Below are 23,000 nucleotides of genomic sequence, written 5' to 3'. Positions count from 1 at the left end.
GAGATCCATTCCTCTTTCACAGTCAACTGATGAATCCTGAAATCGATGGTTGCAACAACAGCTGTCAGTTTTAAAGTTCTTTTGACATAAAACACATCAAATCCCCTCAGAATTAAAAAATAAAAAAGTTGTCTTCTTACTCTGACGAGCACAGAAACAAAAGCTTGTTACGTTCTATTTTCTTGAGCAACTGTAACTCAGGCAGAAATTCCTTTTTATTTTTAAATTAAGTGTATATTTTATAGTCAATGCAACAAATAATTTTACTACCTCATTCAAATGCTTGATTTTCAGAATTAATTTTCTTATTAAATTCTTCAGCTTTCCTATGCACTTTCTGCTCCTCCAACCCCTCCCTTTCCACTTTGAACTGAACTGCAATTTTGTCACCAGGTTCAACCACAACTTTACTTGACAGGTCTACAGAGGCAGCTCCAACACAGGCCAGGAGCCAGCCTGCTGGGTGCTCTAAGTTCTGTGAACATGAGCAGTTAGTAAGATGCATAAGAAATAAAGGATATGAAGCTAGACAGGAGTACAAAAGACCTGAACAAATCCTATTTTCCTGAAACTCCACCCAACAGAAGATGGACAGCTGTCAAGCTTTTCATAAGTATATAGAAAGCCATGGTTTCACAGAAAGCATTACAATAGCAAAGTAGATGTTTACAATAGTGAAAGGCAATATGAGTGAAAGCAAAAGTGTTCATTTGTAGGTACTTATCTAGCAATTAGTTTTAATTAATTCCAATTTTTGCTAAGAGAAGATGACAACATGCTTGCTGATAGCACTCAAAAGAGATGATCAAGAGGCACAATCTATAGAAGTCCATAAGAGTCACTCATATTTTATGGAAGATGCAAAGAGGTCAGAGTAGTGGAAAGAAACAAAGGGAAAGGTGATGCAGTCCAAAGCAACAGACTTGCAAAGTTACCCATTCAGATTCTTAGTAAAAGCATGGCAATATTGCACTCTATAGCAAGAAATGAGCAAAACAATCAAAATGTGAAAGTCAGAAGAGAATGGACAGAGTGTAAGTTACACTATCTTCCCGTTCAAGCACACTGGAGCTAGCACACAGACCACAGTGTAAAGACCTAGATTTAGCCTAGATGTGAAAGCCTGGGGGGAAAGAGGGGTCATGCACAGAAACCGGTGATGATGCTCAGGTACAGAAAGGAGCAACAGGCCCCATATCACACAGTGGGTCTGTACATTGGGAGATTGCTATTTCCAGCTAATGTCAGACAGATGAGCTATCTACTGAAGCACTTAAGCTACCCACATGTATTCTACACACTCTCCTTTTTATTTATACAAAAAGTATTGTATTTTCTTAGTTCTGCATTTCCTAGACGCAAACATATCCTTCCACACATTATCACACTATATTCAGAGCTTTTCACACAGAGCTTTGTCCTTTAGTGCTGCAACCAGGGCAGTTCTGTTTTTTTCCTGACAGGTGGAGGAATACAGAAAGTCAAAATAGTAGCTTTAGCAGATGAGATTCAGATAAATTGCTGCAACGTAGCTCTAACAATATAAAGCAACCCCTGTTCTCAACCAAGGCAAAAGCAGCCAAAGAGGTGAGAAATGCACAGAAAGGGAAATATACCAGACAACTGGTGGTGGGTTAAGGTGAAGAGTTAAGTGTAGACAGTAATCTTGCTTCTGACTGTACCAGGTACTCTGTAATGTGTTTCTTCTTTTTCTCTCACACTATAGTTCTACCACATGAAATCTACACACTGAACAAATTATAGGTTTGCAGCATTTAATCCTATTCACTTCAATCAATCAATCTGAAGATTATCTAATCTAAGATAATGACAATCCAAAGAGAAAGTTCCTTTCCCCTCTTACCCTCTTTTCTGGGTTCTTGGCTCACAGCTGCAAGCTCTTCCCTTTCTCTACACTTAAACACAGCTTTGGGGCTCACTGGACTTCACCATCACCATGTTTAATCTACTAACTGGATGGCAAACCAATCCAACATAACCAGAACATTTTCTTTCCAGGTAAACTGACTACAAGTGGCTCAGCCACTACTGCTGCTGCAAAGTACCTGAACAGAAGAAGCAGAAAGCAAGGCTTTTTATTTCAACAACAGTGGGCTCTTTCCACAGGACTTGCTATCTCACAGGAAAATTCAACTGAATAAGCAGAATCCCAGTCACTTCTACCTTCTTCCCAATGGCTTACTGCTCTCAAGTCACTACCAGCACTACTCGACACAAAGCACACTTCATGGTCCAGCAGAACTCGCTGCAGCAGAGGAACACCCTGCACCATCTTGCAGGGTTTCCCTACCCTGTTGAGCCAGAGGTGCAAGTTTGATGGTTCCATGTGCCACTGAGATGAAACTTGTAAATCTACTTTAAGCTTGTTTGTAGTCACCAACTATTTCAGACTTACCCTACTCTACACTCTATCTTAATAATTTCCTAGCACATACTTTCAACTGCCAATTCCCTCTTCTGTATTAATGAACCACAGAATAATCAAAAAGCTTTTGGTGTAGGGACCTCTATTTTAATTTAGATATGAGCAAATGACAAATGGCTGTAATGAACAAATTATTTCACTACCTGAAATTCTAACTTAGTACAGATTAAGCTCATTATTACTGTAATTTGATACACAACCTAACGAAACCAACATGCATGTGACAATATTAAATCCAGACATATGGAATGAACATGAAAGCAGACATATATTCATATACTATATTGAGTGGCTAAAATAGTAATTAGCACTCATTCAATGCTCCCATTTCATATTAGCAAGAAGTAAAACAGCTATAGAAGGCCTCACTGGACCTTAATTGTTAGACATTATGTCAACATTTGTATAATCAAGCTAGTGCCCTATTCTAACATCAAGAGAAAAGCTAGGGGTACCTCAAATAATGAGAATTTTACTTTTAATTACCCAGTGCCTTTAGGCAGCAATTACAATTAAAAAGACTACAAAAGAAATCTGGTTGATCTCCAGTTATTTCACTACTTGAGAGAACCAGAAAAAGGGTCTGAAGCAAGTGATAACCATTTAATTCCTAATAGATGCAACTTATGCATGCAGTCCTTTTTTACGCTCTTAACGGTCCTATGTCAGTGCAACTTTACAAATCTGGAGTGATGAAAGAATACAGAAATTTAATTTGTAGTTAGCTTACAAATGAAATACAGCTTAAAAATATTACTCCACCCTACAATTTTATGTATTCCTTTAAAAAGCTGCCATCTACTAATACAATTTTTGGATTCTACCGGATTATTTTTCAAAGAGAAAAAAAACAATTAAGTCAATCACCTGCTTTAAAGGCAATGTTAGTCTTCTGTTTTCACATGTATGCGTACATATTTGCTATTAACATCAGAGAATGCCTCTATCTGGAACACATGTACAATTTCCTTTCCTCCCCATCTTGCCCCAAAATAATGCTTTATATTTCAATTGCATCAACATAGCTATTAGTCCATGCCACTGATCTTCCCCAACTGAGGCACATCAGGACTTCCAAACAATTTTTTTCTCTCTCCAGGGGAAGAGTTAAGTTTCTAATACACAAAGATAATATTCTCTTTTACAACAGGCAGTTGCAGCTTTAACATAACATGCTTCACGTAAGATTAAGATAACACACCATTAGTCTAATCACTTTCATTTGAATGTAAACTTACCTCTAAATATATAGATGGTGGGTTATGCTCTCCTCCAAATTTGTCTAGCAGTGCCTCTATATGTTCTTGTGTTAATTTAATCATCTGTTTGATATTCCACACCTAAAACAGAAAAAAAATTTATAATGAAAAGGAGCCTAGAGAATCTGTCCTAAAACAAAATTACATTTTCTTTATATTTAATAACAGAAGTGCATAATAAAAGTATTCTAATGGTCAGTAAAACAGTGAACAAAGCTATCCTGTTCACCCACGGTCGTCAGTAAGACACAGCTTACTTCTTAGGTAAACAGAGAAAAATTAAATCTTGTTTTAAAATTCAGGAACCATTGAATAAACAACTTTTAAGAACAGTTTATTTTTCATGTTTATCAGGAACATATTAAATATTTCCTTGCAAGACTCTGCAATGCAATTTCTACACTATTACAATGTTTAGTGAAGAAGTTCTTCTGTCAGATCTTAAGTACTCTATGTAAACAGCAGTCACAAACCCTAGACCTAGTGTTCTATTTGCACGGGAATAGGATGTCTTTATCTTAAGGAGCACCTTCCATACTCTAACTTCTGTACTCTTGTCTACCCTGCAAGCTTTCTAACAGACCTCGGACATGATCGGAAAAAGATATCCACCTTTAGAGCACAGTGAAAACTTAAGGCACAGTACTGTGAAACAACTCAGGTTGTTCCTCACTCTTCACAACATCTTGAAAGAGTCAATTTTAGGACTTTGAGACTATTGTAGATGAACAGTATTATGAATCCTAATTTATACCTAAAAAGACAGTGAAATACAAATGCAAACATTTAAAGCAATAACACTACTGTGATTTAAGAAGCTACTTTAAGTCCTACCAAAGTCAGAAATTTCTAGCAAGGGAAAAGGGAGAAAAAGGAGAATCTCTTCTTCACAGGTATTACTATTCAGACTATTTATCCAGAAAAAAATATTACAGCAGAGTTCATAGATCCAGGATTGAAGAAATTAATATAATATCCACAGTGCTTCTTCCAAAGGGATTTTAAAGATTCCTGTTACATTTTTCAGTTTAACTGTTTCACAGATTACAATATATAAGGCCTCAAGACCAGGTCTGGATTTACAGGTTGTGAAAACCTACCTCTTTAAAACAAAGATGCAAATAACTTCATATTCTAAAGTAGACACAATTATAGGATCCAATCTGAATTAGATCAAAACCAAAGTTCCACTACAAAACTTGAGATGTTCACAAAGAAACAAACTCTAAAACATATAGAACTCACAGTTTGCACATCACCTTATTTACCCTTTATAATTCCAGACATCAGTTATTTGCCAGTGATTTCCTAAAGTAATCAAATAATTAATTCACCTCTAGCCCAAGTTTTAGAACAGATACCATAACAAAGATTTCACCAAGAAGCTACAGTCAAGGAAAACTAGTTACCTCAGGACCAAGCAACCCAAACTACAAAGAGTGAGGAGACACCAAACAGATTGTGCTACTCAAGTGCTCTTTATGCAAACTCCCCTGGGGTGACTGTGGAAGTCAGCTTGCTTCTCAATTTGCTATCAGTTTATCATGTTGAAGCTAGGACCCCTAACCAGCAGCAAAGAGAAGGACTTCTGTATTTTAGTAGTTTTTCCCAAGATAGCAAGAGCTAGTTGTACGTTTGGTGAAAACAAGCTCAAATCAACTCAAGTTCAATTAACCTATTGTCCTATCGTCTCCTTCCCTACCTTTGTGGGAGTGGATAGAGAGCATTATTGTCACTGATTTAATTACTAATCCTGAGTCAAACCATAACACCCATTCATGAGTATTGGATGTTTAGTTACTGTGTAACTAGTAACGTGCTGTTAACCTGGGTGTCTATAAAGAAATTTCTTAGCAAACTAAGAAATCATCTTTGGATTACCTTCAGAAACAGGTTTCATTAGTACTTAATGCAACTTCCATTTTTTGGTCATTCCGGCAATTCTACCCAAGTTTTCCTCAACATGTACTGTACCACAACCAGTATCAACAACTTACTAGACTTAAATGGCAATGTGAGAGGTGGGAAGGGAAGATGCTTCACTGACAAAGTAACCAAGAAACACAGAAGGACTGAGGTTGGAAGGGACAAGGCCATCTAGTCCAACCCCCTGCCCAAGTAGGTTGCCCAGGATCACGTCCAGATGGATTTTGAGTATCTCCAAGGATGAAGACTGCACAGCCTCCCTGTGCAACCTGTGCCAGTGCTTGGTCACCCTCACATGGAAAAAAGTGCTGCCTCATGTTTAGAGAGAATGTCCTATGTTTCAGTTTGTGCCAGCTGTCTCCGGTCCTATCACTGGGTACCACCGGAAAGAGCCTCACTCCATCTTACTTTCACTCGCCCTTAATCATCTTTGTGACCTTTCACTGGAGTCTGTACAGTACGTCCATATCTCTGTTGTATTGAGGATCTCATTTCTGGGCATAGCACTCCAGTTGTGGCCTCACCAGTGCTGAGTAAAATGAACCTCTGTCAGATGAGCTTCCAAATACTTTTTTTGAAGATTGATAATGAATAACTTCCTTGCTCATGTGTTATTTTCTATTTTGTGCTGAAACCACAACACTGCTTCTCTCTTCTCTTACAGTGAAGATATAGAATAACAAATACAACTGAGCAACAGCAGTATACACAATAGAAGAATCCTATTTAGGAGATGCTGGCAAGAGAATCAAACAGCCTCTTATCACAGCAGAAATCTTCCTGCTAAGTTAATACCATGACAAGAGCAAAACCTTTTACTAATGAAGAAAACAAAATCATTTTAAACTTATTGTCAGCTGCTAGGCTATGGCAAAAATGTCTTCAACTGAAGAAGTTGAAGACAAGGTCTACTGGAAGACAACATTGCTCAGAAGAGCTGAAAATGGTGCCCTGAATTTCCTACTAAACATCTGAGTACTAAACTGAGAGTCTTAACAGAAGTAAATCTTACAGGAAAACTTAATATGGATTTCTATCTTCTCTGAAAGGCTATTCACATAGTTTAAAGTATGCTGAAGGCAGAAGGAAATTTATCTAAGTCAACCATAGCAACAAATCATTACTTGTTGCTCACAGAAATGGAAAACCTATTTCATGTGCTATATTCATCAAAAGTCTTCTGATAAGCTGAAAAAACTTCCTCAAATCTAGTGTTGACTAGCATATTCTATCCCTAATCAAGTAGGCACAAGAACACATATGCCATGGCAAATTTCCAAGCTTCACAATATCCCTTTAAGTAGCAACTTCTACTTATTTTTACTTACAGAAAACATACCATCTGTCTTCCCATACCAGTGAATATACTTATACTCAGTTTTTTTGCGGTCCAGAGCAACCCTTAACTAGCTAGCTCCTTGAGGATCAAACTTGCATGTTCAGATAAGTTGTCTCGGCTAAGTTTGCATCACATGCACCAGCCCAGCCTCACAGACTCTCAGCAAAGACACACCCCCATCATCTCTATGGAAAAAAATCAGAACCACTAGGTTCTTAAGACTTAAAACCCTTGAGTTCAGTAGCACTCAGATATGTATGGGCTTCTACCAACATTCCAAATAAAACAGAAATGTACAAAAACTGCCTAGGATTTTAGTAAGCATCTCATTTCCTATAAGCAGGTACATTCCAGGACAGCAACAAAGAACTATCTAACAATGGAGACAGGAAAAACATGACATACAGAGCCCTTCTAGCAATCTGGACCAAAGAGCTTGTTCCTAGACAACAGAATAAAACCAAGTTTTTCAAGCTAAATGCATACACACTAATACCATTCCGTCCTTGAGATCTGACAGTAATCCCTTTATTCATGCTTTAGTAACGGTTTCTCTAGAAGTAAAAGAAAACTGCTGGTCTGGAAGTAAAATAAAACCTATTTTTTGTTACTCTTATGACCACTCCACTACACTTACGAAACTTCACACCTGTAGGAAACCATAAAGTCACAACTGCCAAGTATCTTACAGAAATACAAAACCTGGCGATAGCCTAGGAGGCAGTTGCTAGAAATATGAATGTATTCTGAAGTAAATGCACCTAGTACTGTCCACATGCAAATCCAGGCCCTTCCCATAGGAAGCAGCATATTTACATGAGACAGAGTTTCATTGTAGTTCTACAAAAAAAATAATGAACCCTTTACAGCTTGGATAACTTCGTAATTTTTCCAAAGAACCCACCACAAATAAATGTTTCTGTCTTATCTATTAGCATTAGGTTAAAGTTATTCTCTGTTATGAGAAATTACATCTGATTCTCCTTTCAGGGCTTCTGACACAAGGAAGCTGACGCAGGCTAACATGGACACAGACAGCCAGAAGACTGGAAATATTCCAGATATACTGGGATATATCAACTTGTATTTGCCTATTGTGGATAACCGTGCATTAATTTTGCAAATAAGCACTCCCTTGCAATGTAATAAAGATGATGACCTATTTTGATCCAGAGGCAAGACAGATACAGAAGAAGCCTAAATCCATTCTATTCAGGGAAGACTATGGCTCCACAAATTTAAGGCTATAAGCCACTCAGTTTTTACTTCATATTATTGCATCTCTCATTTATAAACAAACCATCAGTTGCAACTAAGAAAAACCTAATGTCTTTCCTTTGTTTAATTCTAAAAGCAAATTGAATTGCTCATCATTCAGCTCTACTTAAAACCGAATAGCTTTCAGTCTGTCAGGCCTCTGCCTCTTAAATTGCCTCTTCTTTCACAAAAAGAATTCAGACTTCAAACGTTCCTTACTTCTTCTAAGTGTTCAAAAAGACTTTTTTTAATACAATAATAAATTGTAAAGAATAAAGCTCAATAAAGTCTACTCTTGTAACACAACCAAGCAGTTCTCTGTAAGAACAAAGTCACCAGGAGCCTCAGGCAGCAGCTGCTTTGCAGCTTACACCAACCTAGAAGGTGGCTGAAATTATCATATTGTCATTGGCTTTGTACACTTGCAACCTTCCTCACTCTCTCTTCAGAACTTAAACCTTTGGCTGAGCGATTTCAGTGTGCTAAACAAGTAGAAAATAGTTTTCTTCATCAAGGTTAGTTTTCTGCCAATCTAGTGTGCTGAAACAGCTTGGCAAAGGACAGAGTTTTGCACCAGCTGGTGCATAGTGTCACTTTTCTCTACAGCCCAGTTTGATGGATGCTAATATGAAGCAGCAGCCCTCTAGTTTTTGTTTTCAATTCTCTTTCATTCCCCCACTTTTTCCATCACCTGCCATCTTTGCTACTTGATGCTAAGTAGAATTTGCCTCCAAGCTCTAAAAAAAAGGATAAATTAACAAATGTATTTTACCACAGCAGAAGAGTAGAGTGTGAAAAATAAGAACTGCCCGTATCCTTAATTTAAATCACTAACCACTAGTTGCACGGCTTTCTTTGATCTAAGCAAGTCTTTAATTCCACATTCCTTGAGGCTTTTGTGTTGCGTTACTAGTAGTCCTTTTTATTCACTTTGGTACTAATTCACTAGTCATGAGGATCACACATAGATCAAGTTCCAGTACAATTCACTGTATTTACATTTATTAATTTAATATCTTCTCCCTAGACTGTGACAGGTTTAAAAAAGGTGTAAAGTAACCTATCCAGATTTCCTAACTAACTTAAGAATGCAATTTCGCTTTAGAGAGATCACCACCAGAGATTCTCAACAAGTGTTAAATCTATACAGCAATGATGTTGAAAAGAAAATGGTCATGCACACACCAGATTATTTCTGCGCACACCTCAATCTGAAGACAAGTCATATTTGTGATGGAAAGCAAGCAGTCCACCAGCTAATTACAATAATTGCGTGTAAGAAGCAAATACTAGTTGAGAACAGCTCTTACACAGCTTGGGTCACGTTAATTAAAACAACAAAACAAATAAACTCAGTCTCAGCTGAGCTACAGAACTTATTCTACTCTCTCCGTGACAGAGCTGACAATTAATTAAGACTATCCAGAAAAGATCATCAGCACCTATTTATAAGTTCATGTTACCATTCCATAAAATAATGTTATACACTTCGCAATATTCTACCACTAATCTATTACTACACTGTGCATATTTTGTACCAACTGGCTAGAAAATGTAAGACAGCTGGAATTGTTAGTCAAGCACAAATCTATTCTGTTTGTTCAGAAACAGCTGTGATCCAATAAAGTAACTAAGGTACCTCAAAGAGATCTCAAACCCTGAAACACAGCAAATGTACTTGTTTTTTTTATTTGTAAAAGACAAGTAATATGCTCCCAATCACAGAAAACAGTCACAAATAGAAACAGCCACAGAAACCACATTCTCCTAAATGGCATTCTATGTTCCACTCACTAGAATGCTGCCTTAGTAACCCTAGTGCCAATATGAAAAATGAAATAATTTAAAGGCATAGCTGGCTCCTTGCCACTCATTGTAGAGTTAGGAAAGCTAAAAAAAAAACCAAATACAAAAAAAAAACCAACAAAAAACCAACAGCTTCCATGGAAGGATGTTGCGAACAACCTTCTAGTTCAGAAAACTAAAAAAAAAAACAACAAATAATAATAAAAAAAACAATTAAAAAATATTTTTATTTCACTCAAACATCAGCTGATCAAATTGCGTAAGTATTTAGTACATAAAACATGCTGCAAGACTTATAATCTTATAACTACTGTAACTAGAGAGTGGAAAAAGTTACATTAATTTTCAACAATGTATGTCAGCTTAAAAAAGTCACAAGATACTTCATTAGCATTTACAAATTGTATTTTAGTAAAATTACAAGAATGCTTAAAGCAATCATTTCTGAAAGCTACTTCAGATGATGCTACAGGCTCACATTTAAATGTACATCACTTAGAACTAATTAGAATGTTTGATCTATTAAAATTTAATTAATAAATTTTAAAAACCAGTTCAAAGATTGAGGCACCAATATATAAACCAACAAAACACCTAAATACTACCAACTTCTTGAAGTCATAATGATGCATTTTATTTCATGTTCATTTTACAGTGCAAACACCCTTAGTGAATAACTAGTACGAGAGATAAAAAACTAGACACACTACTCAGACTTCAGAAGTGCCTATTTTCTCAAAGCAATCCCTTTATCTGAAATAAGGTTTATAAAAAACAAATGTAAAAGTTACCAAGTCTGTGCTCCAAGTAGCAGAAAATGTTGACTGAACACAATGCAACTGCATTTGCAAAGTATTTACAACTTATCAGTACATTTAACAATAGCTTTACTAATTACTATACTGTTTAAGGAGCCTTCCTACATAACAGATGAAGACACTAGAGATGACACCCCCTTTTTGTGGTAAAAAAAAAGTCCTAGTCAGTTATGCAACACATTTTTAAACAGTAAGTACATTTTGTTCATTAACAACCTTACTTGCTTGTCTCCTAAATGAACAATTTAATTGCCTTTTCATACAAAGTTTTGTGAGGATATACTGGGAGAACCCACAAAAATGTTTTACCCGATTAGAACCTTATAGAAATAGAATCTCCCTTAAGTGCCCAACACTATGATGTCCTGAATTCAATATCGATAGTGCAGACAAACTCCATTTTCAAAAGAGAACAGGTTCTGTTGTCTGGTCATTAATGTTCAGGTTGGTTGGGTGTCTTACAGTGGGATAATAGCTGGCAGCACTGCTGCCCAAAAACTCCTGCCTAAACTGACAGCACTTTCAAACAGCCGGAATCACTTTTTTTGCTATGGTCCATATTAATTAAATGTAACCATAAAAAAGAGAGGCACTGCTCCAGCTCCTTCAAAACACATAATTGCTAAAAAGGTGGAACAACAAGCCAAATACAGCAAGGAGCATAAACAGGAGAAGAAAAAGCATGTAATTCCACATGAAGCATCCTTGTTTAACTTTAGCCCTTGTCACAGAAATCTGTTGCATAAATACATATTTCATCGTTTTGGAAAGAAGCTGCACGCAGGAGTAAACATTAAGAAGATTCCATTGTACAACCAAAAAGCTCAAGAGCAACTGGAACACAACAGCTGCAGCAAAAAACCCCATATACTGCATACTGACTTCTGTATCCCGCACTAGCTATGAGAAAGTAGCTGTGTTCACACACAATGTGTGAACAGTTGAAAATGACGAAAACCATCTCACACCTCAGAAAACTAAATACTGTACTTACAACTCTCATGTGGTCAAAACTATTGGAAAAGTATACTTATTATACAAGAAGCTCATAGAGGACCTTCATGTTCCTGGCATATTGGCAAAAATATGGAATCATGTTTCTGAGACAGGGATGCTCAGAAGCAACCCTCAGAAACCAAGTAACACTGTTGCAATCTAACAAGGAAGCTCAGGACCATAAAGATCTAATGTATCAGGATCTAAACCTGGGAAGTCCAGCTAAGGTAGCCTCATCTGAACAAGACTTCAATGCAAATAAAAAAAAAAAAAAATGACCATTGCAGCTTCGTGGGACAGATGATCTTACCAAAAAAACCCAAACCAAACAAACAAAAAACCCAACACAACACAAAACAACAAAACAAAAAAAAGGGCAGAAGGTACTGAAATGCCACCATCTTACGACTACTCTTCCCTAACCACACTTCTCCCTACCTTGCAAGGGTTTTAAGAGTTCATCAGGTGTGTTGTGGAAGAGACGTAATTCACTAAGCTTGCAGAAAACTAACCCAGCAAAAGTGATGCACTTTCTTCAGCATTAGTGCGTTGAATTAACTTAGGATAGTACCTACGTGGGACTAAGTTGGCACAGGGAGCAGATCTGGCTGAGTGGCCGAACACAGGCACAGGGAACAGAGCAAAATCTCCCCTCTCAGTGGCAGAGCACCATTTGATTAACTTCAGTATAACTGCTGCGATGGGGAGCAACATCAACCTTTGGGGTCTACAGTTATGACAGAGCCTTTCTATTATATTGTAAACTGCACCATCCTTTGAAAGTGACTTGTTCAAACTGAAAATAAAACTTCTGTAAAACTTACTCTTAGCCAAAAAGTGTCCCCAAATAATCTGTAAACATTAAGTAGCTTCTATGTAAGGGTGGACTGGAAGAAAATTATGATTTCATGATCATTTGAAACATTGTTTTGTTTCCTTTGGAAGGACAAATAAAATTATACTTCCTACTAATTGGAATTTCCTTAAAAATCTTTCATGCAGTCAAGTTTTCTATAGATTCAATAATTAAACTGAACTACAGATTACAAGACAAGAAAGTGAAATAGTGGAGCTTTAAGGAATTTTTTTCTGTTTCAGTTTGTTTAAAAAAATTAGCTACCATCAAAAGATATCTCCATTTTAATAAAAAAATCTCATTTGGTCTACAGTAAATTAACTACATGCAACATAAGAATTCACTTCCCTGGCTAAAACCAAGCGTCAAGAAGGATATTAATACAACATACTTAAAAATATGACTTGAATTTAACAACAACTAAGAACAGTAAGAGCATTAGCAGCATAAATGATCAAAAAACCCGCAGTACTGAACACTTTGTATCCAACTAGTTTGTGGATATCCAGAGACAAGAAACAAGTCTCCAGAGACATCAGAACTTTTCAGAAGAAGCTACTATTCTATTAAGCAAGCTCTATGTAATAGAACAAGCTACCACAGGACAGAACCATTAACCCTATTGCCTTTTGGGAAAAACCTCGTAAGCTGAAATCTCTTTAATAATCCCCACTAAACACAAGTATTTTGAGGTTATGCTCTAATGTTCAACCTACCTCACCACAAATAAATCACAAAAAGCCTAAGGAAAAAATACAAGAGGTTATCAAAGTCATAGTCTTTTCTACACCTGGATCAACTTCTCCCTATCACTCCTGACATATATTTGCCTGCGGACGTAACAGAATCCTTTAAAGGACATATATATAAGTTAAGAAAGTGTATTTTCATGCTTCACTATACTTAGCCATAAAGAAAAAGGTCCAATAGTGATGTGAAACCATCTCCTCTGCTATCATTTAAACTCACTGCTTCTGGTGGTAGTCACCACAAGCCTGGAGAACAAGTTATTTGCATTCCTCCTTTTATCAGATTTGACAACTTCCTTTTGTTTTCTAAAGAACCTCAGCTTTTTTCTGTCTTTCCTCAAAGCTCTGATCTTCTAGACTTCACAGAATCTTCGGCATTGCAAGAGACCTCTAGAGATCATCTAGTCCAACCCCTCCACCCCATAATAGCAGGATTGCCTAGGGCACATTACATGGGATCACATCCAGGCGGGTTTTGAGCATCTCCAGAGAAAGAGACTCAAAGATCTTCAGATCACCCGTATTATTCTTCTCAAATATCTCCTCACCTAGACCATGTACTTCTTAAAGCTGTGTCTCCTAGTCAGACACAGCATTTAGCTAGGGCCTTTCCCATGCTGTGCAAAATAATTATTTCACTTATCTTTGGAGATACACTCCTGCAGAACATTAACTGAATATGAAGCATCTTGTAGCTTAAGTTTAATTTGTCCTCACAATTAAATAGGATGTCATTCACAGACTATAAAGTTAGCTAAATCACTGAGCACAAATGCAATGAAACATAATTGAGATTTGACATAAAACGTATTCCCAAGGCTACAAAAGCAACAAATTTAAAAACTGCTTGTATTGTTTCAACTTTCCAAACAACTAGCATGTGTAATCATAAACTCTTCAGAGAAACAGAAATTTAAGAGGAAAGTTATTTTCATTCCTAACACCATCAGTTCCCCAAGTGTTATTTCAACAAAAACAACCTCAGGTTTTTTTGGTGACTCTATGTTACTTTATGAGAAGCCAGTATTTCAAAATAAGGTTAGAAGTGTCTTTTAATTATATGCATTTTATTCTTCTTCTATAATCTGTTTTGTAAGATTAAGGTTTCTAAATATACAACTAATATTTATGCAGGATAAATTCCAGCATTGCCTCTTAGAAAACTATCAACTGTCCAACAACTCAGGCCCTCACTTCACAACCCTCAAAGTAATTTTCATCTTCCAAAGAGCAGTTCAGGGCACAAAGCTCCGAGTACAGAAAATCCCATTTGAATTATTTAATATCGGTGTAAATAATCTCCAGCAACAAGAACAGAGCCTTTCCTCCCAGCTGTCACACACTTCTTACTGTATCAACAACCCTGTAATACTCTGAAAACCTTCCATCCAAACAATCTGTTGTCCCAAGAATTCATCCCGGGGAAGAAGCCAACCTACGTGCCTCTGGACGCCAGCACTCATTCTATGAGTGCTGGTGCTCCCAACATCAGCAACCAAACGGTGAGCAGAAGAGGAAAATTTCTGCTCTATTAACTTGCCCCTACCCTTTTCAAATCCTTACCCCTCCAAGAGGTACCTATGTCCTAACATACTGTATGAGCACATGGGTAACTACTCCTGATAATCTTGAATTGTAATATAGAAAGAAAAAAGCTTCAGCAATTATCATACTCTTATGTAATGACTTCATTATGAGAAGATGATTTTTAGTATCAGCAGTTAGGGTACTGAGGCAACTCCTAAAGCACTAAATTCATTATTTAATTAAAAACTAGATATGAGTCAAACAACATGGTTCTAAATTTGTTTTTTAAAACTCCAAGCTTTGAATTCGTAAGTGACATTGATGTAGCTGTACCCAGCAGAAAGCACTTGATTATTAACTTTTTGCAGAATACTCCAACTCCAACTTACAGGTTTGTGCAAGACTACTTCAAGGCCTGTAAGAGATTCTTATTGACCACCCCTCTTTTAAAACTAGAACTTGAGCACAGAACTGAAAGGTTTTCCTTCTGGAAATCAGGACTGCATTTCCTAAAAGACTACAGGGAACTAAAACCTTTCCAAGTATCTCCTCAAAATAAGTGATGTTATACTCCTTGACAGGCTCCCACAGCAAGGTTTCTTCTACAGTGTGGATATAGCTTGTCTTGAGGGACTGAAACAAAACACTAGAACATGTACTTACACTGGATTCATGAGTCAGTTAGAAGCACTTCAGTATTCTTCAGATTTATGTCACTTTGAATTTGCATTATGCTTTAGGTTGGCTGTTTTTTGTAATAAGGATAGCTTCCATTTTAACTGTACCAGCAATTTTTTGGCCTTGAACTTTATGAGAAGGTTTAGCTGAAGTCATAGGTTTACTTATACAGTAAACAAAGTTTAATTACTTACAACTTGAGGAGGAACCAGCTAAGAACAAAACCACAGGCTTCCTAACCATGAATACATGGACTCCTACTCGCAGTGTAGCAACCTCTCTGGTTGGTAGGTGTTAAAGATATCAGACTGCTTCTCCCTCATACAGGGATGTAATATACTGGGGGGGATGGAGGGAGGAGGGAAGTTACACTATACAATTCAGGATTTGGAGTAAAATCTAATGACAACACAGACTGAAACATTTTCTAAGTTCAAGTGACTTAGGACACTTTCACAAACACTTCTGTTGGTATGAAAACTGACTTAAAAAAAATAATTCTTGCCTCCTGCCACTGCTTTCTCCTTTCCTCTCTCTTAAACTGCAGTTTATTTACTCATCTCTCCTGTAGAGATACTACTGTTACTAGGGTCACAATGTAAAGCAGCTATTGAAATGATTCTGCAGAGATTTGGGTATTTTTATGGCAGAAATAACTGAGAAATTCAGTTCCATGCACAGTTGCACCAGCACAATCTACACATTAAAAGTCCATAAGAAGCTTTTTAACCTCATTTTACTGCTTGAAATAAAGCACTTGTTACACTCTAGTGTTTAGGTACTTAGGTTTGTCAACCAGTTGAGAGTTTCTGCTTATTCAGGCAAAGTTAAGACTGGACTTGCCTTACCCAAAGCATTTAATCACCCTGCTGGTTAGGTGTAAAATAATGCCTACCACCAAGTTTTACCTTCCCTCAGCAAGTAAGCCAGCAGCTCCATAAGATAAGGGAATCAATCTCACCTCTCAGCAGCATCGATAGAGGCAGACTCCTTCCCTGTTTCTCTTTTCTGGCCATCTACCCAGCATGAGCTCTAGTACTTGTCAAACTTCCCAACTCGTTAATTCTACTACAATCCACTATGCTATTAATAAGTAAAATGGGTGAAAGGACAAGCCTTCTTCTGGTGAGTTGGGACTCTAACCAGAGACCTCTGTGAGCTGATGACTGAAGCCAGGTCATTTTCCCTGCTGGAGGCTCTACCCCCAGGGCAGCGAGGAGCTTTTCTACCTTGTGGGCTCAGCACCTCACAAGGCCATGAGACTCCGCTCAGAAATAAGAGGTCCTGTACTGATTATATAGACACGATGGGGAAAGCCGAGCTGAAAATAATCCTCAGTAACTAGCACTTAGGAGAAGGCAGAGCTTCTGGCATCTGTATTTACCTCCAGAACAGACGTGATGCATGGCATTTGGCAATTCGTTCTGCCTGTGATGCCGACAGGATTTGAATCTGCCAAACACCTTGCGCTGTCACGGCACATTCTATTCCACCTTCTGAAAACGTTTCAGAAGCGTTAGCAACTCACACTTTAACCCTAGTAAAACAGGTAGTACCACTCGCTCTCCGTGGGATTGGGAAGTTAAGTAACGTGCCCCAAAACACAGGAAGTATGTAAGCGAGAGACAAACCAGAGGCTTGACATCCCCGACCCCCGCGCAGCGCCCCGGCCGTTAACGTTTCCTCAGACTCCCCGCGCAGAAACGGCCACCCAGGCCAACATCCACAAAAGGAACCGTACCCAACCCCGGTTTTAAAATATACTCGGAGCGTTTCAAAACCATAGGGGGGGGGGGGGGGGGTGGGGAACCGATTGCAACACCCCCCCGCAAAACCTCCGCCGGCCGTAGCCGTCAGGTAACAGCAGGAGCAACAGCAGGAGCGACAGCAGGGGCAGGGAGCCGGGCTTCCTGGCAGGCAGACCCCGGCCCGCCGCCCTTCCCCAGCCGCCGCCGGCGGGGAAAGCCTCAGCCCCCGCCCCCGCCGGTCGGAGGGTGGGCAGGGGTCGCCCCCCGAAGGGAGCGGGCCCGGCGCCGGGCGCTGCCCGCGGGCCCCGGGGGTGCGCGGCCAGGAGCGAGGCCGCGGCGAGGCGCGGGGCAGCCTCCCCGCCCCGGCACCGCATCGGCGGCTGCAGCCGGCGGCGCCCCCGCGCCGGAGCGGGGAGGAGGCCGGGGCCTCCCCCGAGCGGGGATCCCCGCCGCCGCCGGCCGCGCCCTGCCCCGCGGGGCGCCGCTGAGCCCCGCGCAGCCGCCCGCCCGGGCCCGCCGGGGCGCGGAGGGGCTGGGGGGCGCGACGGGCGGCTCGGGGCAGGTGGGCGCCGCAGCCGCGGTGTGGCCTCACCTCCTCCGGGATGGCCGGGTCGCCGCTGCCCCCCGCGTAGCAAGCGCCGAGCGCGGGCGGAGGCGGCTCGGGCTCCATGTCCCCGTTGAAGAGCGAGGCCCCCTCGGCGCTGCTGCCGCTGCTCAGCGCCGCCATCTTGGATCGCGGCGCCGGGGCGAGGGAGGGGGAGGGGGGGGGCCGCGTCCCGCCGCCGGGACGCCCCCAGCCGCGACCCGTAGTGGGAGGGAGGGGGGAGGGAAGGGGGAGGGGGGGGGGCGAGCGCAGCTCCCGGCCCGCTCCCAGCGGCCCGCGCCACCGGCACGTCACGCCCGGCCCGTGACGTCACCCAAGACCCGCCGCCGCCGCCACTGCGCATGGGCCGCCCGCCGCCGCCGGGAAACACCCTGACGTCACGCCGCGACCCCCCGTCGCCCTGGGAACTCGGACGGGGGCTGCGGCCCCGCCCCCTCCCGCCGCCCCGGCGCCCCCTGGCGGCGCGGGAGGGAAGGCAGGCGCGGGGCCGGCGGGGCCCGGGGGGCGGCTGAGGGCCCGGGGGGCGGCTTGGCGGGCGGGTCCCGGCACTGCCCGCCCCGCCGGGATGTGCCAGCAGCGGCTTCAGCCGCGGCCCGGGATGCCCCGCAGGCTGCGGGGGGGGATGAAGCCGGGACTCGGGCGCTGGCAGGGTTAAAGCGAGGGGGGTCTAGGCTTAAGCGTGTGCTGGAGCAGGGCGGGAGCGGCGGAGAGCCAGGGGAGCAGAGGGGCCGCCAGACCCTCCGGCGGGCGGACGTCGGTTGTCAGACAGGAGTGGTGCGGGTTGGAGGTACATCTTCATGATCATGCACCGCGCAACAGTGATGGGGACACTGCCAAAAATCACGTTTTTAGCTGGAAATGTTGTGCCTCGTCTAGTTAAAACTCAAATAATTGATTGCTAGAATTGACAAAACTACTTTATTATTATTATTATTATTATTATTTATTTCATTGATGGCATTTAGGCCTTGAGCTGGCACTAGCTGGTGCTTTATTTACACAGGCCTGGTCTTGAGTTCAGCAGAAATTGGGACCCCTTCCCTCCCGTCAATAACACCTCTCTCTTACCCTCTGGCCAGCTTTGTCCGATCTGGAGGTCTGGGAGCAGATCCCAGTTTCTGAATACGAGCATCCATCCTGTCCACACCTTCTCTGTATGATGGGAAGTGCACTAACTTCCCCAGCAGCCTTTCCAGGGAAAAACCTGGGCTCACACACGGGACCTGCCCTGGGCTTCGGTCCTCTGGTGCAAATGACAGAGGAACCGGGGTGGTGGGTAGGGTGCATTGAGAAATGACTTTCCCCCCAGCTCAGAAACGAGGAGGAGCCAGAGCCAGCAGCCAGTGCTGTGCTGCAAAGCCCAGCCCTACCACGTCCCCAGTGCCTCTGGCCATCTTCGCCCAAAGTGGTCCCATTTAAAGTAAAAAGAATGACCTATGTCATATCCCTGTGTGCCACAGCCCCTGCAATGCAGCTTACAAGCACAAAACATTCACTAAATCAGGTAGTTTAAGTTGCTTTCATGCTGAAAAGGTCTTTACAATAAATACCAAATTAGCAAGGGTGTTTTAATGCATAATGTAGCAGAACACGGGCAGGATTTTGGAGAAGGTAAAAGCTGTTCTAGCACAACCTGACACATTTTATGGTAGCCAATTAAAATACTACGTAGAAACATGCAAGTGCAAACACCCTTATCTTTGATTCACTTTGGTTGTGAATACACAACCCTACAACCTCTTAATGTAATAACACTGATGATAGATTTGAGTTTTATGTTTCACCTTTCACTTTAGGGCCACTGTGTCTACAATGGTTTCAAATTCAGTTTGATACTGGCAGTGCTGTAACTGGTAAATTAATGCAATGTCATTTACTCTATGGACACAGCAAAAAGATGATGGAGGCAGGGATAACAGACCCCATGGTACAGAGTGAAGGGACTTCGGGCATTAATTTTGCTGAGGGTCTTTCCTGGAGAGAGCTACTCAATGTTAAACACCTCCTGAACACAAATGAAAATATTTAAATTTATTTTATTATGTGACAAGCTACGCTTTCCTGAGGTAGAAGCCTATGTTTTCCTACAACTGGCGGCCTGCAGTGCAGTCAAGAAAAAGGCTGCACAAATATGTAAGAATCAAATGTTCAAACTAAGCAGTGCACCAAGTTTAGAAATTTTTCTCTAATAGGCGCTTTAATGAAGAGGATAATTACCAGCAATTCCTGCTATGCGATGGGAATGTGTAATGGTAGTGAAAAATGCACACAGACACTGGAAAATAGCACACATGCTGAGAGACTAAACGCTGGGACAAATTTCCCTGATCCTTGAATGAAAACGTGGCAGAGGTAATGTGAGGTGACTCTCCCAGCACACCACCTGTTGTGGAAAAGCCAACAGAGGAATATGGGTTAACTAACAGAGTAAGTCCACTTGTTTCAATGAAATTGGTACCAAGGGATAATTTAGTCTCAATGTACGGAACATAGTCATAGCCCTTGATTTATTCCCCAAGCAATTTATATCCAGGGCATAAATCTAGCAGTAGAATGAATAGGCTGCTATCAATCTGTAACCTGTAATACTGTTCCCACTGCTTTTAGTAATCTTACGTGCCTTTGTTCCTAAATTTCTAATTTTTTTCAGAAGATTTGCATCCACATAAAATATATTTGCTAGACCTTCTTATTACATTTGATGTACCACTTGAAGACTTGCAATTCTAAACCCTAATATTGACAACTGATGACCAGAACTGGTAACACAGCAGAATTACCATGAAATAAAAATGCAGCATTCCAACTAAAATAAAGAACATAATACTATTTAAAAATATAGATGTGTAGGAAAGAGACAGAAATCTACTATATATGCTATGCTTTCCCTTTGTTTAGGGGAATCCATACCTAGTGATAAATGGAATTTCCTACTACTTCACATGGTGGTAACTTTGGTTGCTCTGCTTAATCCCTCACGACGGCAGATAAACCATTAATAACTGTAATTATTTCTAGGTGATATGAAATCCTATCTGCTGATAATTGATGTCATCAATGGCTTTTACAGAGATGAGCTTTCATTATCACCGTAGGTCAAAATCAAATTTACAGCCTCAGTGGGAAAGGCTGGTTTCTGCCACCAAACCTGGAGGCCACTCAGGGCACTGGCTGGTTGATTCCTACAATGCAGCACAGCCAGTTTATCTGGTATTGCAGCAGATGATGCATACTTGTAAATACAAAACATGCCACGTCCCATCAAACTCTTAATTATACATTGGGTTTTGATCCTCTTCAGAATTTTTTTTTTTTCATTTAAATTCAGATCAGAAAAAAATTTCAGCTCTTAAAGACACTTCAGGAAGATTGCCCACTACCTGAACATTTGTCTGATCTAATCACCACCTGATCTTCCTGAGAACAATGTTTTAATGAGTCAGTAAAAAAATTTATATGGCTACCTGACAGCAACTGTCTCATTGTGAGCATTTGAACACATCCTTTCTGCCCCCCCCCCCCAAATAATTAATCTCAATGGGGCGCTCCAAAAGAGAGATAAGATGACATCTACTATTGGTCTCATTTATGATATTCTTTCAGTAGAAGAAAGTATGTAAAAAACCCCCAGCCTTCTAGTTTCTTAGTAAAAAAAAAATTAGAGAATTTGCATATTGGTATGATAGTAGAAACTGTTGGGGTTTTTTGAGTGGTGTGAAAATTCAACACGCCTTAAACTCTGGATGTCTAAAGTGCACTTAAATTTGTCCAAAACTGTTTATCCTTTTCACATGCTGAAAAGACAGTATTTGTCCCATGCCTTGTAGCATTTGCACTTGGCCCGTATACATTTGAAAATGACAGAATAAATTCTGCACCATAAGAAAAAAATTGCAGATCTTCTAAGGTAGGTTAACATATACCTGTTCCTCTCAAGTGCTGTAATATGAAGTGCAAGTGCACAGCTTCATCTAGGTATCTAAGGTAATGATACTGTTTATATATCAGATTAATCCTCAGTCTGAACAGCAGAAATGAAGATGTTGATGGAACACATACTAATGACAACAGTCATATTCCCTGTTATCTTGGTAAGAAAACGTGAAGCAGAACAAAAATTAGGCTCTTGTCCAGAGTTCAGTAATTTTCTGATTAGTAGTCACAGTAGCAAGGACTTAAAAAAATTACTTTTCTCTCCAGAAAAATAATGTTGAAGATATTTTTTGAGGAAAGAACCCAGATTTCTTTTTTTCTTTTTTTTTTTTTTTTTTCTCTTTAGCACCTTTATATAGGTGTATTATCTCATGGCTTTGAGCAACCTGATCTAGTGGGAGGTGTCCCTGCCCTTGCAGGGGGGTTGCAACTAGATGATCTTCAAGGTTTCTTCCAACTCAAACCATTGTATGATTCTGTGATCTTTTCATATTTCTAAGGATTGCTGTCTGTTCCAATGAGAGGCAATAGAGAAAGCACGGCACTTTTTTTTTTTTTTTTTTTTTTTAAAAGCATAATTTATTTAAAAAAAAAAAAAACAAACCAACAAACCAAACCCAAACCCAAACACTATTCCTGTACAGATCATATGTATTTTTTCTTTTGGTATCTTTCTGAGAACTTCTAGTTCAGAAGATTTACCATTCTGGGACACAGATGAAAATGAAATATTCATACCTGCAGTGAGAAATGAGGTAATACTCTGGTGGTGATTTGAACTTGGCAGCTGAACAATCATCCATCTATGTTTTCATTTGATGGAGACTTGGTAGCTCTTTGCCTTTGAGTTAAATGCACAAGCAGAAGTGATGAGGATGGGTGGAGACTTGGAGAAGGAAGGAGGCAGGGAAAGAAGAAGAAAATGTGAATCCACCTGGTTGTTAACTTATTTTTCATTCTACCATTAAAAGCAATGTCAATCTAACAAACTTTGAATATCTTTTTATATCTAAATAATAACATATTTTGGATTTTCTTGTAATGATATTGAAAATATT

The 23,000-nt window shown here is 40.3% G+C and overlaps 1 protein-coding gene across 2 annotated transcripts in view; it reads right to left on the bottom strand.

Annotated features, from left to right (window-relative positions):
- BRAF (B-Raf proto-oncogene, serine/threonine kinase) overlaps positions 1–18,159 on the bottom strand; it is an 84,836-nt gene extending 66,677 nt beyond the window's left edge. Inside the window, exons 1-2 of one of the 2 annotated variants that reach the window (XM_051640536.1) lie at positions 17,998–18,159; positions 3,685–3,786 (exon numbers count right to left, since the gene is read on the bottom strand). In XM_051640536.1, coding sequence (XP_051496496.1) covers positions 3,685–3,786; positions 17,998–18,132 — 237 coding nt within the window. In that variant the 5' untranslated portion in view covers positions 18,133–18,159. The remainder of the gene's footprint in view (positions 1–3,684; positions 3,787–17,997) is intronic. The other variant, XM_051640543.1, reaches the window with a different exon arrangement.
- Between the last annotated feature and the right edge of the window lie 4,841 nt (positions 18,160–23,000).

Source organism: Apus apus, chromosome 1 (genome assembly GCF_020740795.1).
Source record: "Apus apus isolate bApuApu2 chromosome 1, bApuApu2.pri.cur, whole genome shotgun sequence".
NCBI classification, from domain to species: Eukaryota; Metazoa; Chordata; class Aves; order Apodiformes; family Apodidae; genus Apus; species Apus apus.
This window is presented reverse-complemented; position numbering and strand designations above follow the sequence as displayed.